This window comes from Mytilus galloprovincialis, chromosome 3 (assembly GCF_965363235.1).
Source record: "Mytilus galloprovincialis chromosome 3, xbMytGall1.hap1.1, whole genome shotgun sequence".
NCBI lineage: Eukaryota > Metazoa > Mollusca > Bivalvia > Mytilida > Mytilidae > Mytilus > Mytilus galloprovincialis.
Window position 1 is genome coordinate 38,734,833 of NC_134840.1, and position 23,580 is coordinate 38,758,412.

At 32.7% G+C, this 23,580-nt stretch overlaps 1 protein-coding gene across 2 annotated transcripts in view; it reads right to left on the reverse strand.

Annotated features, from left to right (window-relative positions):
- Positions 1 to 23,580, reverse strand: part of LOC143066408 (QRFP-like peptide receptor) — an 84,531-nt gene that overhangs the window by 42,961 nt on the left and 17,990 nt on the right. Inside the window, exon 2 of one of the 2 annotated variants that reach the window (XM_076239344.1) lies at positions 10,391 to 11,048. In XM_076239344.1, coding sequence (XP_076095459.1) covers positions 10,391 to 10,881 — 491 coding nt within the window. In that variant the 5' untranslated portion in view covers positions 10,882 to 11,048. Of the gene's footprint in view, positions 1 to 10,390; positions 11,059 to 23,580 lie in introns of those variants that run through there. The other variant, XM_076239345.1, reaches the window with a different exon arrangement.

Genomic DNA, 23,580 nt, shown 5'->3' on the forward strand with positions numbered 1-23,580 from the left:
GACGTCTAACGGACATGAACGGATTGAAATAAAGTTATCCGTTAGGCGTCCGTTCGAGCTATCCGGTAAGGTGTGACCGAGGCCTAAGGAACATAAATTCACGATGAATTACTTTACACTATAACGGTAACCGCGAAATCAGTGTAAAAAAACCAAGTTTGGCATATATTTTAAGGTCACGTCTCAATAAGAATGTGATTTGATCATATGACCACAAGTACATAGTAAACTTAAACTTAACTTGAACTTAAAAAACTTTAACCCGAAAAAAAACGGATTAACAGACCGGAAATGATTTCACCTGCCTACGATAAGGCATTTAGCAGGAAGTTGCTTCGATGTCATGGGAAGAATTTCCCACTCGTTATATAAAATTGACCAAAAAAATCCTTGTTCAGTGGGCTTAATAAAACTCAGATATTCAACTAACAGGAAATGACTTTCTGGAAGATATCATAATCTCAACATCGCAAGCACGATATACAAATCATCAATATAAAATGCTAGACGAAATATCATATCATTCCATTATATAAAGCTGAGACATATCCGACGAAAAATAAATTCCAGGCGTAGCGGTAAAAAAAATATTTAAGGAACCGTCAAACAGAAAAATAAACTTATACAAAACTGTTACAGACTGAAAAGTATTTTCGCTACGAATGCATACAATAAAATAAAGAACTATATCCCACCCATGAATACATGAGCAGTGATGCCATGTAAACATCGATGAGACGGCAATACAGCATATACAGCATTAACATGCAAGAGGATTTCAAGCGTAACTATTATTATAAGCCGACTGTAAAGTAAAATTCATTTCAAATCTAAATGTTTACTAGGAGAATCTTCTTTAAATATATTATGAATAAATATACCATGATTGGCAACTGTTGACAGATATTTTCATTGTATCTGAGTACAGACGTTCAGTTTTAAAACTTTGTTTTTAGGGACAGTAGGGGCATTCTCGTCCGTATACTTTGTTTTGGCTATTTTATCAAAATACTACTCAATTGTGCATCAAAAATGCATCATCAAATCTATTAGAATTGATTACAGAACGAAACAATGGTTATATAGTAGATTTAGTATACACACTATAGTGTTTCTTTACGGAAGCTTACGTTGATGTCCACCCCCCCCCCCCCCCCCAAAAAAAACAAAAAAAAAAACATGCCTTTTTCAATGCACTTTCGAGGAAAGTAATATTTGGTTGTCACATTAGAGAAACTTCCCATCCACAGTCCACTCTGGACTCTTTTTCTTTCATTTCAGCCAATGGTTTTTTTTTTTTTTTTTTTTTTTTTTTTTTTTTTTTTTTAAATTTAGTTTTCTTTAAATCTTTTCTTTTTTCTTATGATAACCGTCCCCTGTTTTTTTTTCTCAATACACTATTCTAGTAATCAAAATTCATATTAAAACAAGCTTAAATGGAAACCAGATGCTCCGCAGGGCGCAGCTTTATACGACCGCAGAGGTCGTACCCTGAACGGTTGGGGCTAGTATGGACACAACATTCAAACTGGATACAGCTCTGAATTTGGATTGTGATTAAATAGTTGACACAGCATAGGTTTCTGACACAGAATGAATGTGGTCTAATGAACTTAAAATATTTTTTTTTTGCTTTTGAGCTGTTGAATATTAATCCTTTGATATTTGAAGAAATTTTCTTCTTTATTTCTGAAATCTGAAATAAGAAAAATTGAACCCCAACAATTTTTTTTTCACCCCCCCCCCTTTTTCCCTTATTCCAAAAATGATCTCAATTCAAATTTCTAATGGAGTTTTCAACAATTACTACTCATTTAAATACATTATAAAATATAAAATGTCATACAGTCATGATTTAAGTTGATTTAACTACTATTCTGGACAAAGACAGATAACTCCAATGCATCTTTTTATATTGGCAAGTTTTTGGCAAATTTCCAATATACATAATTTAAGAGCAGTTTAGGTGAGATATTAAAATGAGTTTCAATTACCAATCTTACACTGCTTTTAAATTAGAATGAAATTCAAAACAGTGTGGCTTTGGCCATTGATTGACACATAAAATTCATCCATTGACTGAGACAATTTACGTGAACGTTTGTCTGTAACGACCACTGTTCACGACATACCTACGATAGACATTTAAACTGTGAGGTCACCAAAGGTTTCTTAACGCCTTTAATTATAAAATAATTCGAAAAATTAATCAGGAATAACCTTTATGTTTTGATTTATATAATTGATAGATGGAGAGTTTTCTTATTGGCACTCATACCACATCTTCTTATATTATTCTGCTCATTATTAGTCATTGATATGATCTAATTATTCAAGCAGTTTACTTTGCAATTACTACAAAGGTGATAAATTTTATTATATCCAGCCTCCTCCATAAATAACTACTGTTTCCTTTGAATCTTAAATAAGAAATAAGATAAAACAAATGTTTGCGTTATAACGCAAAGGTTTGCGTTATAACGCAAACATAGGAAGAAAAATAAAAAAAAATGTGTGGCGCTAATACGCTTCCGTACTTACTGCCTGTTGGTACATTTATTTTTGGCATTACATAAGTCATGTCTTCTTTAACTGTCCATGACGTAAGAAACTAAATCAGTAACAGCGAGTACTTTCAAATCGTACTTTTTTGTTAATTTGACCTGTTGATACTATTTGTAATGCTTTTTTGTTATTTAATGTTTATCTATTCAGGGTTATATCTCGTCTATATTTAAGCTTTGATAAATGTTTGGTATTATAATTTTTCATTTCTTCTTACTATGAATAACAAAATAATTTATTTTGTAAACAGTATTTCCATTCTTTTATTTTATTTATGTATAATTATTGTCATTTTGTTTATTTTCTTTTGTTACATCTTCTGACATTGGACTCGGACTTCTCTTGAACTGAATTTTAATGTGCGTATTGTTATGCGTTTACTTTTCTACATTGGCTAGAGGTATAGGGGGGGGGGGTTGAGATCTCATAGACATGTTTAACCCCTTCGCAATTTTGCGCCTATCCCAAGTCAGGAGTCTCTGGCCTTTGCTAGTCTTGTATGATTTTTAATTTTAGTTGCTTGTATATAATTCGGAGTTTAGTATGACGTCCATTATCACTGAACTAGTATACATATTTTTAAGGGCCAGCTGAAGGACTCCTCCGGGTGCAGGAGTTTCTCGCTACATTGAAGACCCATTGGTGGCCTTCGGCTGTTGTCTGCTCTATGGTCGGGTTGTTGTCGCTTTGACACATTCCCCATTTCCTTTCCCAATTTTATTTTACTGTGTATGCTATTGTAAATGGCGACTTTTTGTTCAAGGTTTTTATCTATTTTTAATTGTTTAACATCTCACAACGGTATGTTACTGTTGTCCTTATGTATTCATTCCTTATTTGATTGATTTTGTATTTAAATTGTATCATAGATCAAATGTATTCGTTCAGTGTATGTTCACTGGTGTTAATATGTATTTTGATTGACTTAAACCATTTCAATTGATATTTTATAGTGTGTCTTTTTATGTTGTGATGGTACATTATTGTTTCAGATAAGGGTGAAGGTTGATACCTATGAAAACATATAAACCCGCTGCATTTAATTGCACCTGTTTGGAATCATGAATCAGGAATCTGGTGTTCAGTAGATGTTGTTTGTTGGTGTGGTTCATCAGTGTTTTCGGTTTCTCGTTTTTTTTTATAAAGATTAGACCGTTGGTTTTCCCCCATAAATAGTTTTACACTGGTCATTTTTGTGGCACTTTATAGCTTGCTGTTCGGTGTGGGCCAACTTGAAGGCTCCGTGCGGAAGACCGTACTTTGACCTATAATGGTTTACTTTTACAAATTGTGACTTGGATGGAGAGTTGTCTCATTGGGACTCAAACTACATCTTTTTATATCTATATATATTAAAACACAATCACAAAACGAAAATATCGAGAGATAAAATACCGTCGTAAGTTATAAAGCCGATAGCATACACCAAACTCTAAATCATTTTGAGTTTACATCCAGAGGGTGAAATACCATCGCTAGTCATAGAATAAAGACCAAGAACGTACAACATTGATAGCCATCGTCAGTCATAGAATAAAGTTATGGAGTAACGAAGACATAGAGTTGCTTATTTCTACGTCATTTGATCTATCATGGTAGAATGTTCTCTTTAGAAATTTTAACACATCTTATTTTTATGCCAAGTTAATATATTTCTTGAAGAGACAGTTTTGTTTTAACTTTTATCATGTTTTTTTATACGACCGCAAATATTAAAAAAATTTTGGTCGTATATTGGTATCACATTGGCGTCAGCGTCGTCGTCGTCGTCGTCGTCCGAATACTTTTGGTTTTCGCACTATAACTTTAGTTTAAGTAAATAGAAATCTATGAAATTTAAACACAAGGTTTATGACCACAAAAGGAAGGTCGGGATTGATTTTGGAAGTTTTGGTCCCAACAGTTTAGGAATAAGGGGCCAAAAAGGGCCCAAATAAGCATTTTCTTGGTTTTCGCACTATAACTTTAGTTTAAGTAAATAGAAATCTATGAAATTTTGACACAAGGTTTATGACCACAAAAGGAAGGTTGGGATTGATTTTGGGAGTTTTTGTTCTAATTGTTTAGGAATTATATTCACGTTTACTCCCAACTGATAAATTAAAACAATCTTTACCATTCAGTGATAACAAGCACTTTTTTTACATTTTAATATTTTATGATGTATTTAAATGAGTAGTAATTTGTATACAAACTCCATTAGTAATTTGAATTGAGATCAGTTATGGAATAAGGGAAAGGGGGATTTAAAAAAATGGCGGGGGGGGGGGGGGGGGGTTCAATTTTTCTCATTTCAGATTTCATAAACAAAAAGAAAATTTCTTCAAACATTTTTTTGAGAGGATTAATATTCAGCAGCATAGTGAATTGCTCAAAGACAAAAAACAAATTTTAAGTTTATTAGACAACATTCATTCTGTGTCAGAATCCTTTGCGGTGTCAACTATTCAATCACAATCCAAATTTAGAGCTGAATCCAGCTTGAATGTTTTGTCCATACTTGCCCCAACCGTTCAGGGTTCAACCTCTGAGGTCGTATAAAGCTGCGCCCTGCGGAGCATCTGGTTTCTTCCAATTCTCTGTAATCTTATAATCGTGTTTCCGAGTTACAATTAAACGTGTTTTTTTATATGGGAAGAAAACATTAAGAAAGCGGCTACAATTAAGTGTTTTTGTTTCTATAATTCAACAGAAACCTAGGCACAGAATTGAATATTAATACTCTTTATTTGTTTTTTTCTCTCATGGTGTTCAATGAAAACAGGAACATCCAGGGTGAAGAAAATAATTCATTTCTAATGTCTTAATTTATAAATAAGCAAGTGAGGAGTTGTCAAATTTAGTGCTAGTCTTTGGTATTTTACCGTAGGATTTGTATTATAAGAAAATGCTTTAAAGTCTGTTTCGAAAAAATACTTCATTCTAAATTGTTAAACCCAAACAACAAATTTTCTTCATTAAAATGTTTTATTTCATATACTATCATTATCAAAGTTCAGTAAATAGATATTGAATAGTTTCTTTGCTTGATTGAAGCCCTTGAAACACCTTTTTGATCTGTAAGTAGCTTTATAACATTCTAGAAATGCCTTATAATGAAAAGCGGACTTTCACAAAAAAAAAACTGAAACAAACAATGTCGTATTCTTCTCAAAATTTTTATTACGTTTTTTTCACTTAATAAGTAACTGTTGTTGGTGTACTGCTTGATACTTAAGTTTGGATAACATGATTTATTTATTAGTTGTTATTGGCTTTGATCTAGCTTTCAATAACTGTCTTTTGTTCATCTGTTAATTGATATTTGCTTTGATTAGACAATCAACAGATTTTTACATTTTTTTCCTATGTTATATATACAGTAACACAATTTTGACCTCTCAATTTCTGTGTAAAGCCTCTGTCACACCTTACCGGATAGCACGAACGGACGCCTAACGGATGAAAATAAAAGTTGTCCGTTGACAAAATTGTTATCCGTTGGGAGTCCTTTGATGTACTGACAACGGACGTGTAACGGATGCATAACGAACACACACCGGATATGCAACGTACGAGAAACGGACACGTACCGGACAGAACGGATGTCGAACGTACATCCAACGGACAGTACCGCATAAAACGGACAGCTAACGAAAGCGTACCGGATAAAATGGATGAACAAGATATACGGAAAAATCAAAGGCGACAATAATAAAACATGTAAATCGCATAGGGTGCAATCAACAGTTTTTTCTATGACGTCATATTTTGAGGGACCATGCATAAGTGACTCTTACTGGTGGACTGATTAATAAAGATACTTGTATAAAACTAGATTTCACTGGAATCAGAATGTTCTCTAGTTTATCATGAAATAAATATAAAGTGTACTTTTATCATATTAAAAAAATTCCATCCAAAGAACATGGAGAAAAAAATGCCTAATTTGAACATAAAAAACCTGAGATCTGGTCATGTTCATACCCATAAAGACATGATACGTGCACATTTTTCATAATCAAAACTGTATGAAATTTATAGGTTTTTACCAGGCCTTTCAAAAAAATCTTGTTTCAGGGTACGGTTTCTGGCTCCGAAAAGAGCTACAGTGGTTGCAAATAAGTTTTTATTTTTCACTGCCTAAAATACAAGATGTTTACAGTGTTGTCTCTCCTTAAAACATGTATATTTAATATAATTTTTAAAATTATTTCAATCATTCAACCTGTTTTAATTGAAAGCTAATTAACTATTTTTTACAATCAAATACAAAAAACATGATACTTTTTCACCAATTAAGTAAATAAACAGGGGTTTCCCTCCATATTTTTTTTTATACGAAACTGTTTATAGCACCCATAAATATTCAAAACGTTTCTGTGTTACTGGTTTTGGTTTGTTCTTCGAAATTCCGCCAAACGGCAGTGTCTGCCCTGAATGTGAACTGCTTGATTGTGAAGACGTGCCTATACTCTAAGATCGATTATGAATAATAAGAATTCATGCTCAAAATTTTCCACCGGACAGAACGGACGTCGACGGATAAAACGTACGCTTAACGGACATGCAACGGATATGGACGGACGTCTAACGGACATGAACGGATTGAAATAAAGTTATCCGTTAGGCGTCCGTTCGAGCTATCCGGTAAGGTGTGACCGAGGCCTAAGGAACATAAATTCACGATGAATTACTTTACACTATAACGGTAACCGCGAAATCAGTGTAAAAAAACCAAGTTTGGCATATATTTTAAGGTCACGTCTCAATAAGAATGTGATTTGATCATATGACCACAAGTACATAGTAAACTTAAACTTAACTTGAACTTAAAAAACTTTAACCCGAAAAAAAACGGATTAACAGACCGGAAATGATTTCACCTGCCTACGATAAGGCATTTAGCAGGAAGTTGCTTCGATGTCATGGGAAGAATTTCCCACTCGTTATATAAAATTGACCAAAAAAATCCTTGTTCAGTGGGCTTAATAAAACTCAGATATTCAACTAACAGGAAATGACTTTCTGGAAGATATCATAATCTCAACATCGCAAGCACGATATACAAATCATCAATATAAAATGCTAGACGAAATATCATATCATTCCATTATATAAAGCTGAGACATATCCGACGAAAAATAAATTCCAGGCGTAGCGGTAAAAAAAATATTTAAGGAACCGTCAAACAGAAAAATAAACTTATACAAAACTGTTACAGACTGAAAAGTATTTTCGCTACGAATGCATACAATAAAATAAAGAACTATATCCCACCCATGAATACATGAGCAGTGATGCCATGTAAACATCGATGAGACGGCAATACAGCATATACAGCATTAACATGCAAGAGGATTTCAAGCGTAACTATTATTATAAGCCGACTGTAAAGTAAAATTCATTTCAAATCTAAATGTTTACTAGGAGAATCTTCTTTAAATATATTATGAATAAATATACCATGATTGGCAACTGTTGACAGATATTTTCATTGTATCTGAGTACAGACGTTCAGTTTTAAAACTTTGTTTTTAGGGACAGTAGGGGCATTCTCGTCCGTATACTTTGTTTTGGCTATTTTATCAAAATACTACTCAATTGTGCATCAAAAATGCATCATCAAATCTATTAGAATTGATTACAGAACGAAACAATGGTTATATAGTAGATTTAGTATACACACTATAGTGTTTCTTTACGGAAGCTTACGTTGATGTCCACCCCCCCCCCCCCCAAAAAAAAACAAAAAAAAAAACATGCCTTTTTCAATGCACTTTCGAGGAAAGTAATATTTGGTTGTCACATTAGAGAAACTTCCCATCCACAGTCCACTCTGGACTCTTTTTCTTTCATTTCAGCCAATGGTTTTTTTTTTTTTTTTTTTTTTTTTTTTTTTTTTTTTTTTAAATTTAGTTTTCTTTAAATCTTTTCTTTTTTCTTATGATAACCGTCCCCTGTTTTTTTTTCTCAATACACTATTCTAGTAATCAAAATTCATATTAAAACAAGCTTAAATGGAAACCAGATGCTCCGCAGGGCGCAGCTTTATACGACCGCAGAGGTCGTACCCTGAACGGTTGGGGCTAGTATGGACACAACATTCAAACTGGATACAGCTCTGAATTTGGATTGTGATTAAATAGTTGACACAGCATAGGTTTCTGACACAGAATGAATGTGGTCTAATGAACTTAAAATATTTTTTTTTTGCTTTTGAGCTGTTGAATATTAATCCTTTGATATTTGAAGAAATTTTCTTCTTTATTTCTGAAATCTGAAATAAGAAAAATTGAACCCCAACAATTTTTTTTTCACCCCCCCCCCCTTTTTCCCTTATTCCAAAAATGATCTCAATTCAAATTTCTAATGGAGTTTTCAACAATTACTACTCATTTAAATACATTATAAAATATAAAATGTCATACAGTCATGATTTAAGTTGATTTAACTACTATTCTGGACAAAGACAGATAACTCCAATGCATCTTTTTATATTGGCAAGTTTTTGGCAAATTTCCAATATACATAATTTAAGAGCAGTTTAGGTGAGATATTAAAATGAGTTTCAATTACCAATCTTACACTGCTTTTAAATTAGAATGAAATTCAAAACAGTGTGGCTTTGGCCATTGATTGACACATAAAATTCATCCATTGACTGAGACAATTTACGTGAACGTTTGTCTGTAACGACCACTGTTCACGACATACCTACGATAGACATTTAAACTGTGAGGTCACCAAAGGTTTCTTAACGCCTTTAATTATAAAATAATTCGAAAAATTAATCAGGAATAACCTTTATGTTTTGATTTATATAATTGATATAAATCAAAACATCGTGTTATTTCTGATTAATTTTTCGAATTACTTTATTTAGGTGTTGAGAACCTTTGGTGACCCCATATATCCAAAATCTAAATACATGGTTAGATTCATCATATCAAAGAAACCCAAGAATTCAATTTTTGATGAAATCAAATAAAGTTCAATTTTGGACCCTTTAGACCTCAATGTGGACCAATTTGATAACCGGTCCTAAATATTAAAAATCTAAATACATGGTTAGATTCAGCATATTGAATTTTTGTTGAAATCAAACAAAGTTTAATTTTGGACCCCGATTTAGACCAACTTGAAATCTGGGCCTATAAGGAAAAAAACTAAGTACATGTTTATTTTCAGCATATCAAAGAATCCCAAGAATTCATTTTTTGTTAAAATCCTTTGGACCTTAATGTAGACCAATTTGAAAACGGGACCAAAAATTAAGAATCTAAATACACGGTTAGATTCGGTATATCAAAGAACCCCAATAGTTCAATTTTTGATGAAATCAAACAAAGTTTAATTTTGGACCCTTTTGGCCCCTAATTCGCTGAGACCAAAACTCCCAAAATCAATCCAAACCTTCCTTTTGTGGTCATAAACCTTGTGTTAAAATGTCAATAGATTTCTATTAACTTATACTAAAGTTATTGTGCGAAAACCAAGAAAAATGCTTATTTGGGCCCTTTTTGGCCCCTAATTCATAAACTGTTGGGACCAAAACACCCCAAAACAATACCAACCTTCCTTGTATGGTCATAAACCTTGTGTTTAAATTTCATAGATTTCTATTTACTTTTACTAAAGTTAGAGTGCGAAAACCAAATGTCTTCGGATGACGACGACAACGACGGAGGCCGAGACGACGACGCCAACGTCATACAAATATACTATCAAAAAATTTTCAATTTTTGCGGTCGTATAAAAATTGCTTGTCGAAACTCTGATACAGTCATTAGTGATTACAAATTCATTTGAAATGTTACTCACAGTATGAAAAAAGTAAACTCACCTCTCTAGAGATATAGCAACCAATGTTAGCACACTTGCAAACACGAAAATTGGCAATGTATAAGACAAAAAAGCACACAGGTTGTCACTATTAAAGATGTGCCACTGGCATGGAGAGGTATATTCTAACAATTTGAGTGGCATATCGATCGACGCCACCAAAAAGTCAGAAATCGCTAAATTAACAATGTAATAATTTGTTACAGTGTGCATATGAGCATTTCTCCAAACTGTCCATATTACTAGAATATTACCAAAGATTGCCATCATCATGATTAATACATACACTATGATAAGAACACTGTAAACGGAGGTTATCTGTGTAAAATCGGCATGCGGATACCCCATAAGGGGACAACCATATTCATCATAATCATCTGAAGTTCCATTAAATTCCATCGAATTATTTTTGAAGTGACTATGATTTTCCAACATATTAACTGTCCCGTTTACACTGATGGCTTTATGGTGTTGTCCAGATATTATTTCCATTGGTTTTGATCACACAAATTTATAAAAAGTTATGAATTGTATTGTATGTTAAAGCAAACAGAAGTAGAATTCCTTCTGTGAAACATCGTTGGTGGAATCATTTTGATAGGAATATTTAACACGAGAACACCGTTTCTCTCAAAGAAAAGGTTTCATGGATGAAGTACCTGAAATAAATGAGAACTTATTAACACGTTGCAGTTAATAAAACAAAGAAAACTGTGATAATTGGACAATCATGATGCTTTTCTAAGAAATGTTAATATTGATTGAAATAGTTACCGTCAAACCTCGCTGCTGCCCATAGAAAACTATCAGCAAATCAGACTGTCGCTTTCCTATGTAATTGACAAATACACAAATCGTGCCGAACAATCATTAACTAATGCAACCGGATAACCAGAAAATAGTTCCTTAATAAAAATAAAATCCGTTTAATCTAAACTTGATTGTATGTCATTTTTCTCTACCAAGTTTACATCCGAAATACCATTTCCACAAACGGCAATTTGTGATCTATCATCATTTAGAATGAGACAAGTTTCTTATTGATGTACCTTCAATTTGTTTGACGTCTTTATTTTCAATACTAATAAAAAATATGCAAATTTCTTATATAATTTGCAATACAACTGAAAATGAATTATTGTTGCAGTTTTTAGAAATAATTTGAATCGTATGTAGATATAAAATGTCCGGAAATGATTTAGAACTGTACAAATGTATGAATAGACATGAAGATTTAGTTATCTTAATATCACAGTGGATAAATATACAATTGATTGCGTTGCTTGTAGTAAAAAAAAAATAGAGAAAAAAGAAATAAAAAAAGAACATAGAGTTAGTTTCCATAAAGTACCAATTATACATATTTAAACTTATGTAATCCCTCATAGATTTTGAACACAGATCTGTTCACTGTATTTTGAGAATAATGTACAACGAGAAGTTAAATAAGTTGAGCAGGTTGTCCAAACTACAATGTACTTACCCTTAGGGAGCATAGGGGATCACCAACTGATTTGATGGGGGTCAGGCAGTTTAACTTCATTTTGTGTGTAGTGGCTGTGAAATTTGTTTATCTTTTCGTGTTTTTCTGTTTTTTTCCATTACGATGTTGTGTGTTTTAACTAGACTTTTTTAATTTTTTTCTATTTCTTCACATACATAGTATTTGTCATAGGTAAAAAGAAAATCATAACCCGACTAAAAGAATAATCATGCAATACAACACAATCCAGGGAATTTAAATTGTGCAACTAATTTTTACATTTGCTTGATTGTTTTTTGTTTAGTTTTCAATATGGCTTTATGACTTAAACAAGGTAATGCACCATATCACAAGGTGTAACAAAGTTATCTAATCTTGATGGGGGTCGGAGATTTATAATGTAGAGGAAAACGAGGGAGAATGTGGATTGGGACAGAAATTGACTCAACATTGACAAAAAACCCTTGAAATGAACCTTTCATGAGATAAATCCGGGAGAAACTGACAATTCGTATTTATTCGTAAACTAACAAGCATTGTACAATTTAGATACTCTGGGCTGGGTTTTTGATTTATCTTTTGGAAATACAAGAGATATCGATGGGGTTAACATAACAAAGAAAAATCGGCGAAGAAAAAAAGAATAGAGAATAATGGGCAAACATGACTTAAGAATTAAAGAATGAAGACCACCAACAACAATGCAATTCTTCGTACATTTATTCTACTTCGAGTTTGGTACTGAGCATTTCCATAAAAATGTAAAAAGTAAAATAAACAGACAAGGTAATTATTTATAAAAACAACAAACAATATCCCTAAAAATCAAATTATAATTATAAACCGTAATAGTTCTGTGATTACTCGTGTAACATAGGTTTCCTGAACTAAATGTTGATATTGTTATTCAATGAAATATATGATGAAGTCAGCGATCACAAGCCCACTTTTTCAGCCGCCTTAACAGCACGTAATGATATCACTTATGTCCTTGTTTATTTCTTGTGTTGTCCTCTTTATTGTTCCTACCAACATTTGTACCCGTAATCCATTTTGAATAACTTACTGAATCAATGTAAAAAATTTCAAGAATTTGTTATCATTGTTGCATTTGTATTTTATTCAGGTAAATGCATAAATATTTCAGGAAAACATTGTCTGTTAAAGTTGTAACCTTCCTTTTTTCTGTTAAATTAACACAATTTTTCACTATGAATTAATAATAACTTTCACAACATTACCTATACTTGTCGGATGCAACCCTGATGAATCACAGCTCAAAACAGTGATATTGACTAAGTGTAACATTTTTCATCTATCAAATGGGTATCTATTTATTAACCTTCTTCAGAAATCAGTACCTAAAGTGAGTGAAAATATTACTGTAGTAAAAATTTAAAAAAGAATGGTCTGAAAGAATTAAAACTTCACAAAGATCAACTTGCCTTGAGGAAATAAAATCATTTTTTTTAACAAAATGAATGAAAAGTTATTCCAAAAAATTTATCTGTGGAAAAATCTCTCCGCCCCGCCCCCCCTTTCCCACAATAACAAACCTAACAACAAATCACTGGAACATTCGCCAGAAGTATTATCAACATGGCTGTTAACATCCAAAGTAAAGAGTATTTTATATTTTTTTCAGTTATACAGTAGTTAGGCATTGAGACCCCAAATTTGGACTTTGTCATATCAAAACAATACTGTAAACTTCATTTTTTTATCAGAAAACCAAAGCTCGTGGAATCAATTTGTGAACTTGCCTTGCAGACATATAGCTAAACTGAACATTTCATGTAACGTTATATACATAAAAACGAAAATCATTTGTCAGCACATCCTCCACGAATAAGCCTATTATCATTTTCTACCGTATCCCAGCGTTGAAACCTGTTGTTTCCACAGTGATTTTCAGCATCCGATAGTATTTTTAGAAATATGTTTATATACGAACTGACTGTTCTTAATTGAATGTATTGTCAAGGTTTGGATTTTATCCTTTCCAAACAGGGACATTATATCTACCTGGGCCCGGTTGTTCAAAAGACTGGATAAGCTTGTCACCTGGATAAATGTTTATCCAGAGGATTGCTATCCAGTGGTTAAATTGTGTTGTTCAAAAACTGGTCTTCTTTAGTTAAAATCTCGGTGTATTACTACGTGAGTTATACGAAGAAGGAGTAGATGTAAGAATCATAAGGAACTGCATCCTTGTTTTGTCAATGGATATAATGAGTCTCCGGTCATGTTGTGTTGTGGTTATTGTGTGAATTACTTTAGCAAATAGATTTACCAGAATAGATATTTACGAGTTTTATCTAAGTTGTTGTTGTCTTCAACAGGGAAGACCAAGAAGTGCAATCCACAAAACAGTTCCGGGAGTGGGTAGCAATCATGTAAGAAAGACATTACTGGCGTTTTAGTCTATTAACAAGTTTTGCGGAAGTTAGATTCAACAGAATTTTAAAAAGTAAAATAACAAAAATACCGAACTCGAAAGAAAATTTGATATTGAAAGTCCTTTATGAAATGGCAACATCAAAAGCTCAAACACATATTACGAATGGAACTTTGACAGTCATTACCCGACTTATTACAGGCATTTGCTAAAGTAGAAATGTGGATTAAACATAGTTTTCTAGCTAGCTAAACCTCTCACTTATATGGGAGTCGAATTGAATTTCACTATATTGACAAAAATATGTTAGCAAAACAAACAGACATGATAGGTAATAACGTCAAAAATTGGAGTACAGCAGTCAACATTGTAATCTAATCTTAGTCACTATAAAAATAAAAAGTAACTGTTTCAACAAAGAAACACAAAATGGCAGATATACAATGTACATATTAAGCAAAAATGAAAAACAAGATTCAAAATTTAACATAGCTGAGTGTAAAAAGTAAAATAACAAAAAAAATCATCAAAGTTCATTATCAAATGCCAAAAACAAATTCTCAAACACATCAAACGAATGGATAACAACTGTCATACTCCTGACTTGTTAAGGAAATTTGTTCATGTAGAAATGGTGGATTAACTCTTACTCGATATGTAGAAGAACATAATAGACGATTAATGCTACAAATACAGTCGTAAATATATTCCCTTACTAATGTTCATACCATTTACGACAAAAGCACAACTGCATATAAACCCGTTACATATTATAGTATTACTTTCTCTTTGAATATAAACATGATTGAGATATATTACACTCATCCTGTTGTTGTGCAATCATTTTTATTGTATATATTGTGACAAGTTATCATTTTGTACAAAACAATTGTACAAATTATAATTTGTATTTTGACTTTGTACAAATTGTAATTTGTAAAAAAAAGTGCCTGTACACATTATAGTTTGTACAAAATAAGTTCTAATTTCACTTATAACTTGTGCAATATTTTACATAGAATATGTTTCAAATCAAATGATAAAACATAATTACAATTTTAATTATGAACGAATTAGAAACACACTGATAAATCTATTTACAATACTTTACAATAATATACAATGCTCTTATTTGTTGGAGCAGTTGAGCGAACCATGCCACCTTGAATTACACAATACATTCTTCTTTTTGCATTTACACTTAATATTGTTACAACCGCCTTTACATTTGCAAGAGAGATAACCCTGTCTACCAGTTTTTGAAATATTTTTACATCTTCCCTTAGGGAAAGTTGTAAATCTGGCATTTGTGTAACGGACAAAGAAGAGTCACTAATTGGTTCTAGTTGGTTTCTGCGTAAGACTGCTGATAAACTACCAACGATTTTCTCTACACGATAGCCAAAATTTCCTACTTCCATAACAACACATTATATATTCATCGGATCCGTTGGTACCCGGTCAATCTGTGGTATTTGGATAATAGCATTGTCTCTAACAGATAACTCACTCAGTTTTGTTTATGTTTTGTAATTCTTGTAAGGACATCTGCTTGGATTTGTTTACCAGAAAATGTCGCGTTTTGTTGCACGAATAATTGAGGTTTCGGTTTCCTTTGATACAACTTCAATAGTTGTACTTGTTGATCCAGTTTCACTGTCAGTCACAGAATCGTTATGTTTTCTTTCTGATTCTACCGATTCAGCGTCTGTGTTGTCATCCGTGCCATCAACCTCAATTTCACTGTTCTCCTTTAAAACCTCTTTTAACACTTTCTCTAAATCTTCCCCAGTTTCAAAATTTGTCAAAAGTCCCTTGGGCCAAGAAGATGAAGATAAACCTATGTTTAAGTCAGAAATAAACAGAGCATAATAAGGTGATTGATCAATTACCCTGTGATATGATATATTTTTCTGAAACTGCACGAAGCACAAACTTTCATACCACTGTTGTGTGTCATTGTCATTCATCCATGATATGAGCATTTCTTTAATGTCTGCATTTGCTCTTTTTACAGATCCTTGACTTTGGGGATGTCTTGATCGCCCATGCACTATTACTTATTCTAACGATTTCAGTTCAGCGAGTAAATGTGTATTGAACTTTCTTCCATTTACGATTTGGAGTATAAGGGGTGCACCAAAGAGAAGACAAATGTCAAGTAATTGATAAGCAACTTCCGCAGCTCTCTTAGATTTCAGAGCTTTAAGCACGCTACATTTGGTAAGATGATGTTGATGGTGTATTATCAATGTAAATTCATGGTCGGGGACAAATTGAAGGTCTACAAGGCCAACCTGCCCTCTACAGTTGAAGTCATCAGACATTATAGGTTTAACAACAAGTTTTGATATTCAGTACGTTTTCGTTTCAAGATACATTGTTCACAGTTGGTTGTAAATATGAGTATTGCATCCTGGCTAATGGTAGCAAAATGTTTTTTGAGTTCTTTGTTAGTTTTATGAAGACTTCCATGACCGACCCCAACATATGCTGTTTTTATAATATGATACATATTCTCAATGGATGAGAAGTAAAGTATGGTGTCATCCGAAAATAAGAATTAAACCATTTTGAGTATGGTACAAAGCTAAACTGGTATTTTGTTGTAAAGATAATTATGCTATGAGCCCTAACAGCGGTATGCTTGTTCAAATATTATATAATGCATAGTATGATCAATTTGATACAATGTCATGAACATGCATGAAATATTTGCCACTGGACGTTAAACAACCAACAATCAATCAATCAATAAATCAAAATTCCAGGATGTGGGATTTTTGTTTGTTTACATTCTATTTCAGACCCTCTTATATATGTGTCATATAAAACGAAACAAAGCATTTTTAACTTTAGAAAATAACTCATTCAATTTGTTCTTAGCATAAAGCTTAAGATGGTTGTTCTTAGATGTGTTATCTCAGAAAATTGCTGAACTTCTTGATATAATTTATCCTGTTGATCAACAACACTAGCTATTGTTTTGAACACCTTAACTTTTACTTTTGTTAAAATCATTATAATGACCATGTGAAACACCAGGCCAGTGAACTCAATTTATAACCTCAAGGTAATATAAATGAATCAATATGACTTTAAAAATAGAAAAGTGTTGATGGTGTGTATCAACACTTTTTTATCACAATATCCATATGATAAATTATTGTACAAGTTGTGAGTGAAATTATGGCGCATTTTGTACAAATTGTAATTTGTACAAGCACTTTTAGTGAAATAGAAATTTGTACAAAGTCAAAATACAAACTGTAATTTGTACAATACAGTTACAAAAATGATAACTTGTACATACCATATACATGTATCCTACAAAAAATAAGTTCACAAAAACGGCTTAATTGTAGATTAAGCAATACTAAAAAGTTTTGTTTTCAGCATTCATATCCTTTAAATTGTTCTAGGCATTGCAAAATAGTGTATTTAGCTATTTACAACCTTGTATTATAGTGTACATGTTTAAGACCTTGTTGAGTTGTAAAAGTACATGTCAAGTTTTGTTTCAGTAGCTGCTTGCATTCTTCAACACGGTTTAATACTATATCTTTACCTTTGGTTTTGTAATCAATTTAAACGTTAGCTTACCTTACAATTTATTTTTAACGTTAAAAATACTATGTTCTTTTATGTATTGGTCTATATTAAAAGTAGGATAACAAATATCTAAAAACAAAAATAATTTAACCCTGCAACAAATTCATGCGCGTGTCCAAAGTCGTGAGCCTCCTTAGTGGTTGTCCTGTACTATATCATAATGTTTATTCTGTAAGAACCATATATATTGGTAATGTTTGCTTAATTTATATCTTAAATGCAATATTATTTTGAGCTTGACATATTATTTAGACACCTGTCTATGGTGGAAGACTGTTTGTTGTTCGCTAGATGTTTTTTTTTCTGTTTTATTGTGTTCTTGTGTTGTCGTCTCATTTACGATATCCCATATTGAAAGTGACGATAAGCTCGAACTTGAACATGCCTATGGATAATAAATTTTTCTTTTTATGATTAGAATTAAAGTCCTACACATTCACGAGAACCAAAGGTGAACAAGCACCATGATCATCAGACCAATTATTGGAAGATGCAAGCCTTATATTCACTATGAGATTTGTCAAATAAATCCATATTACTTCACCGACTTTAATATTATGGTCAGTTTTGTCAGTTAAGCTAGCGCTCGTAAACAAACTAACATCTTTCAAAGCTATAAATCATAAACCCAGCGTGACAAAAACTATCTAACTGAAATAATTTGTCAATGTTTGTGCAGAAAAATGCTAAACATGCTGCTTTGTAGTATTAAAACAAGAGATAAACAAATTATCAGTGAACTTTCCTTTGTTTCGGAAATACAAAACTAACTTGTTTCAAAAATACAAAAATAACCTGAAGGATTATGTAATACTTTATTTTTTATGACCAAAAAGTCATAAACACTGTTGTGAAGGCAGAAAGAATGACCCAAAATGAAAAAAATAATTATCGATACCACGGCATATTCAGAGTCAATCGAATACAAACGTTGTCAAAAAGTTCTAATTGTATAGTACACTTGATAGTACCACAAATAATTAGTGAACCATAAAAGATGATATATTTAAACTGATCGTAATATGTCTGACCAAGAACCACATTTAATTATCATTCCCCGTCTTGAGTAAACCTATAGCGAATCGAGCAGTGATCGATGTCTTTTTCTCTCAATAATCGTATTGAATTGAAATAGTCTTAATTATTTCTGTATCATTGAAAATATATTTATGTTGTAGGTGACATATTCTAGTAAATGAAATGAGAATACACGCATAGCTTTGCTGTTTTTTAAGGGTCAACCTACAGGCTTTAGGTTTTAATGCGTAATTTGACACAATGTTATATATATATATGAAATTTGAAGACAAAATCCCACTACATAAAGCAACCACTTGTGATTAAAAAGTTTCTTGTTTGAAATAGTGTTTATTTTGTACTGCCTTAAGGAAAAAGTAAAATAACAAAAATATCGAACTTCATTGGAAATGTGAACGGAAAGTCCTAAGGCTTTATAAAAAGGCAAAATCAAAAGCTCAAGCACATCTAACGAATGGAAAACAACTGGCTATTATGTTGTTTATTTGTGTACTCTGTCTTAAATGTTCTTGTATTTATGTATACTATATTCCTGTCACATAATGTTGTCATATAAGCGGGAGGTTGAGCTAGCCATAAAACCTTGTTCAACCCATTTAAAATATCCTGTAACAATTCGAGAATATGACAGTTGTTATCAAATAGTCCGTTTCAATGTATGTTGGCGTTTGTTTTTGTTGCAGTTCAATGTTTCTGTTGTTCGCTTGTTTTCCTCTTATGCCCTCAGTTTTAAATTTGACCCGTATTTGTTTCAGTTAAATCGACTTATGACTATCAAACAGCGGTATATTACAATTGCCTGTCTTAAGAGCTTTATTTATCGTTTTAATGTTTGTGTGAGTTGAGTTCTGTAACCTGTGTTAAGCGTCAACTTATTAAAAGCTAAGTTGAGCGTTTTAACGTATCTGTCTCTTTCGTTTTCACATTAACAATAATCTGCGAGACTGCACTTGATCGCCTTTTTAACTACTTAAATTGAGAACGAAAATGGGGAATGTGTCAAACCCTACCAATGAGCAAAATAACAGCCGTTCGTGCTATCCGGTAAGGTGTGACCCAGGGTTAACAGACACGTAACTGATACAAAACGGAAACGAAACGGACAAGTATCGTACAACACGGACGGCTAACGGACGTTCAACGGACATTTTATCCGTTGGACGTCCGTTCAAAGTTTTGAACATGCTCAAAATTTTCCACTGGACAGAACGGACGTCGACGGATAAAACGTACGCTTAACGGACATGCAACGGATATGGACGGACGCCTAACGGACATGCACGGATTGAAAAAAAAGTATCCGTTAGGAGTCCGTTCGAGCTATCCGGTAAGGTGTGACCGAGGCTTTATACATCCGTTGAAGTTCTTGAAGATAAATTCACCAACGGACTTCTAACGGACGTTTAACGGATAAAACGGATGTTGAACGAATGAGAAACGGACTTCTACCGGACGTATAACGGATAAAACGGATGATGAACGGATCTGAAATGGATAAATGCTAATTGAAAATTTCGCGTCAGAAATGCCAATTATTGGTTTGTCAGATTTCTTAAGGTTCATGAATTCTTATCATTCATAATCTATCTTAGAGTAAAGGCACGTCTTCACAATCAAGCAGCTCTTATTCAGGCCAGCCACTGTCCTTTGGCGGCATTTTGAAAAAACAAACCAAAACCAGTTACACAGAAACATTTTGAATATTTATGCGATTTACATCTATTATTATTGTCGCCTTTAATTTTTCCGTAAATCTTGTTCATCCGTTTTATCCGGTACACCTGCGTTAGGTGTCCGTTTTATGCGGTACTCGTCCGTTGGATGTACGTTCGACATCCGTTCTGTCCGGTACGTTTCATATCCGGTGTGTGTCCGTTGTGCATTCGTTACACTTCCGTTTTATTCGGTCAGTACATCAACGGACTCCCAACGGATAACAATTTTTTCAACGGACATCTTTTATTTTCATCCGTTCGTGCTATCCGGTAAGGTGTGACCGAGGCTTTAGAATTTTCTATAAGCTGGTTAAGGTCACATATCCTCTCATATATCCAGTTTGGAATTCGTAACGAAATTTTAGTTTTGATAACGATGTTTTTTTTTTACATTTTTCGACGATTTTACTAATTGAACTGGACAAAGCAATAGGTCGATTATTAGACACGAAAGGACTAGTCTATACTCTTAAAATAGGCAAAATAGGAGCTAATTTCCAATTTTTGTATAAGTCTTGTCTCGTATGGATTTTTCTTAAGAGTAAGTACAGGGACACTTAATTAATGATTTTTAAATTCTTTCAGATTTGTGTTAATAAGACGATCTTGTCCAAAAGCTTAATTAGTGTCTAGCATTGAAGTCATTTTAATGGTATCTGTTATTTGAATAGTTATATAAGTTTCTGTACATTTCAAAAATTTTAACGTTCATTTATTTTTGCGATTGTTGATCTATGATCAAAAATGCGATATTAATCATTGCGATTTCAGGAAATGCAGCTTACAGATAATAGCATCAGAATTGAAAATGCAATTTGTATCATCATTGAAATTAAGTAATTCGACTTGATATTTAGCGACATCGAATTCAACTTCGTTTGAAATCTAAAATGTTATAGTGTTTAGACATCACATACCACCAACTTGCAACTTGTTTTTTTAATTATGAAGCCTTACGGCTTACCAATAATGATAATCTGGAAATACAAATTGGATCCTATAACGATATTTTTCTGATGTTTCAAAAAAATTAATTAACAAATTCGGGGTAATAATTATGTATGCATTACTAAATTTTAAGCTGATCTGTAGTGTTTTCTTAACTGCTGTTTGTGTATTCTCTTTTCTATTTACAATAAAGTACAAAGGAATACTTATTGTTCGTCTTTCTCCCACTTATGTTTTTTGTTTGCCCCTTTTTGACTTTTCACCCTTTTAATACACTATTTAAATCCAAACCGAAGACCAAGAGTGTTTTGGTAATTGTTTTACGACAAATTTACTCCGAATACATAAATATTGCTATCCTTTACCTATTTATAAAATTGAAACTAAGCTAAATACTAATTTAAAATGAGTGCAGTTTAATTGATTTTCTAGTATCACGGTACATTTGTAAAAAGTGCTTTGACATTTGCCATTATTTCCTTTCTCCCAGTTATCTCGTGTTTTAATTTCCACCATCTGTTAAATGCGAGAGATATAAAAGGCATTTCATTTTACTGTTGCTGTTTTCAGCGTTTTGTCTTAAACGGTTTATATGAAAATAAAAGGACGCTTTTTGAATATTTAATCACAACTAGTATATTATGTATGACAATTATGTATTCTAAAGTTTTGACAGTGACGATGCATCTATTATAATTAGTTTCGTCTTTATCCAAAGTTTCTCAAAATATAACTATGGAAAGTGATATTGTGTTTTGTTTTAATTAACGCGCTTCAATAAAAGTTGAATATATATATAGTTGATACTTCCCTGACCTGAATTGTTTAAATTCAATGAGAAAATGTCCTACAAGACTATGCAACATGAATCAGGAACGATTGATAAATATGATTTTAAGAGATGTGTTTTACGTCAATCTGACATCAACGCAACCAAACGACAATAGAACCAAACACTTACAATGTTTAGGAATGAAAAGGTATCTATACAATTGTAAAAGATTTAAACTGTCCAAAATCCACACAACATGGAATGAATTAAACAGAAACAAGTATCAACTAGTCCTAAAGGTTGGTAATTAGATTTCACAAATTAAATCCATTTAAAAAAAATCTTAATCAATAGACTATCATAATGACATAAAAGAACATACATCCTTCATGCTTCTGTCTATTTTCGTATCCGTTACTGCCTCTAAGCCCCTAATAGAATTGTGGGCAACATTTTCACAGAATCTTACTCAGTTGATATTTTGCACCCTTTTTATTATTTCATCTAAATTATTTTTGTTGGTGTTCATCACTATTGGCTATTTCGTGGCGGGCATTTTATTTTTGGTAAAGGAAACCTGGAGATCATACCTTCGGCAGGAAATTAACTATATTGACGTCATTACACCTATCATGTGCGAAGATACTTAGACCACTGGGCCATCAAGGACCCATATTATGAACTTAAATGTGTGCCATCGTATGCCTCTTGCGGTTTTCTCTCTCCGAATTTAGCAATGATCATGGTATCAATGTGTGAACTCATCTCGCTGACAAGTAACAAAATAGACAAAAACCCGACCAAAGAGCAGAAAACAGCCGACGGTCACCGAAAGATCTTCAAAACACTGCGAAAATCCCGCTCACGAAGGCGGGTTTAAGCTGACCCCTGTAAAAAATGTGTACCAGTTCAGTGAAAATAGACGTCATACTAAACTCCAAATCATATAAATGAACCATCCATTCTCAATTTTATAAAATAAAAAATCATATAAGACACACAAAGGAAAGAGGCGTTATTACGTTAAGCGTGAATGTAATTACGCTAGAAATCTCTATAAGCTGGTTTATGGTCAAATGTCCTATTATACAAATACATATGTATATCCAGTTTGGAATTGTATCGAAGTTTATTTTCTATACGGATGTTATATTCATTTTCAAAGATCTAACTAAGCAAAGCAATATTAGTAGGTCGATTATTAGACACGAAGGACTAGTTTCCA